The sequence below is a fragment of the Sinocyclocheilus anshuiensis genome, unplaced genomic scaffold, assembly GCF_001515605.1.
Source record: "Sinocyclocheilus anshuiensis isolate Anshui unplaced genomic scaffold, SAMN03320099.WGS_v1.1 scaffold147, whole genome shotgun sequence".
Lineage (NCBI taxonomy): Eukaryota > Metazoa > Chordata > Actinopteri > Cypriniformes > Cyprinidae > Sinocyclocheilus > Sinocyclocheilus anshuiensis.
Genome location: NW_015549585.1, coordinates 212,247 through 212,576, shown reverse-complemented (window position 1 = coordinate 212,576; position 330 = coordinate 212,247). Strand labels below are relative to the sequence as shown.

Below are 330 nucleotides of genomic sequence, written 5' to 3'. Positions count from 1 at the left end.
TACACACTGCCAACACACATTTCAGTTCAAACAACTTGTAAAAGTGCATGTAGCATCCGATGACCCCTTTAAAGTAGGATATATTTCAGAGTATGTGCTCTATAAACGCACCTGTCCGCATGGTGGAGAAGAACAGCAGCCAGAAGAGGCAGAGGATTGGCGCAGCCACCACTTGATTGACGGCTCCGGAGTGGATCTTCTTGTCGAGTTTGGAGGGCAGGTAAGCGTAGTACATGTTGTACCTGTCCACCAGGTGCTTCAAGAGCATGTACATCAGCCCTGCACACACACACACACACACACACACACACACACACACACACACACACA

At 48.8% G+C, this 330-nt stretch overlaps 1 protein-coding gene across 1 annotated transcript in view; it reads right to left on the bottom strand.

Annotated features, from left to right (window-relative positions):
- The window catches only part of LOC107657964 (CSC1-like protein 2), a 65,115-nt gene that overhangs the window by 3,894 nt on the left and 60,891 nt on the right, over nucleotides 1–330 (bottom strand). Inside the window, exon 21 of the mRNA XM_016446310.1 lies at nucleotides 112–279. Coding sequence (XP_016301796.1) covers nucleotides 112–279 — 168 coding nt within the window. The remainder of the gene's footprint in view (nucleotides 1–111; nucleotides 280–330) is intronic.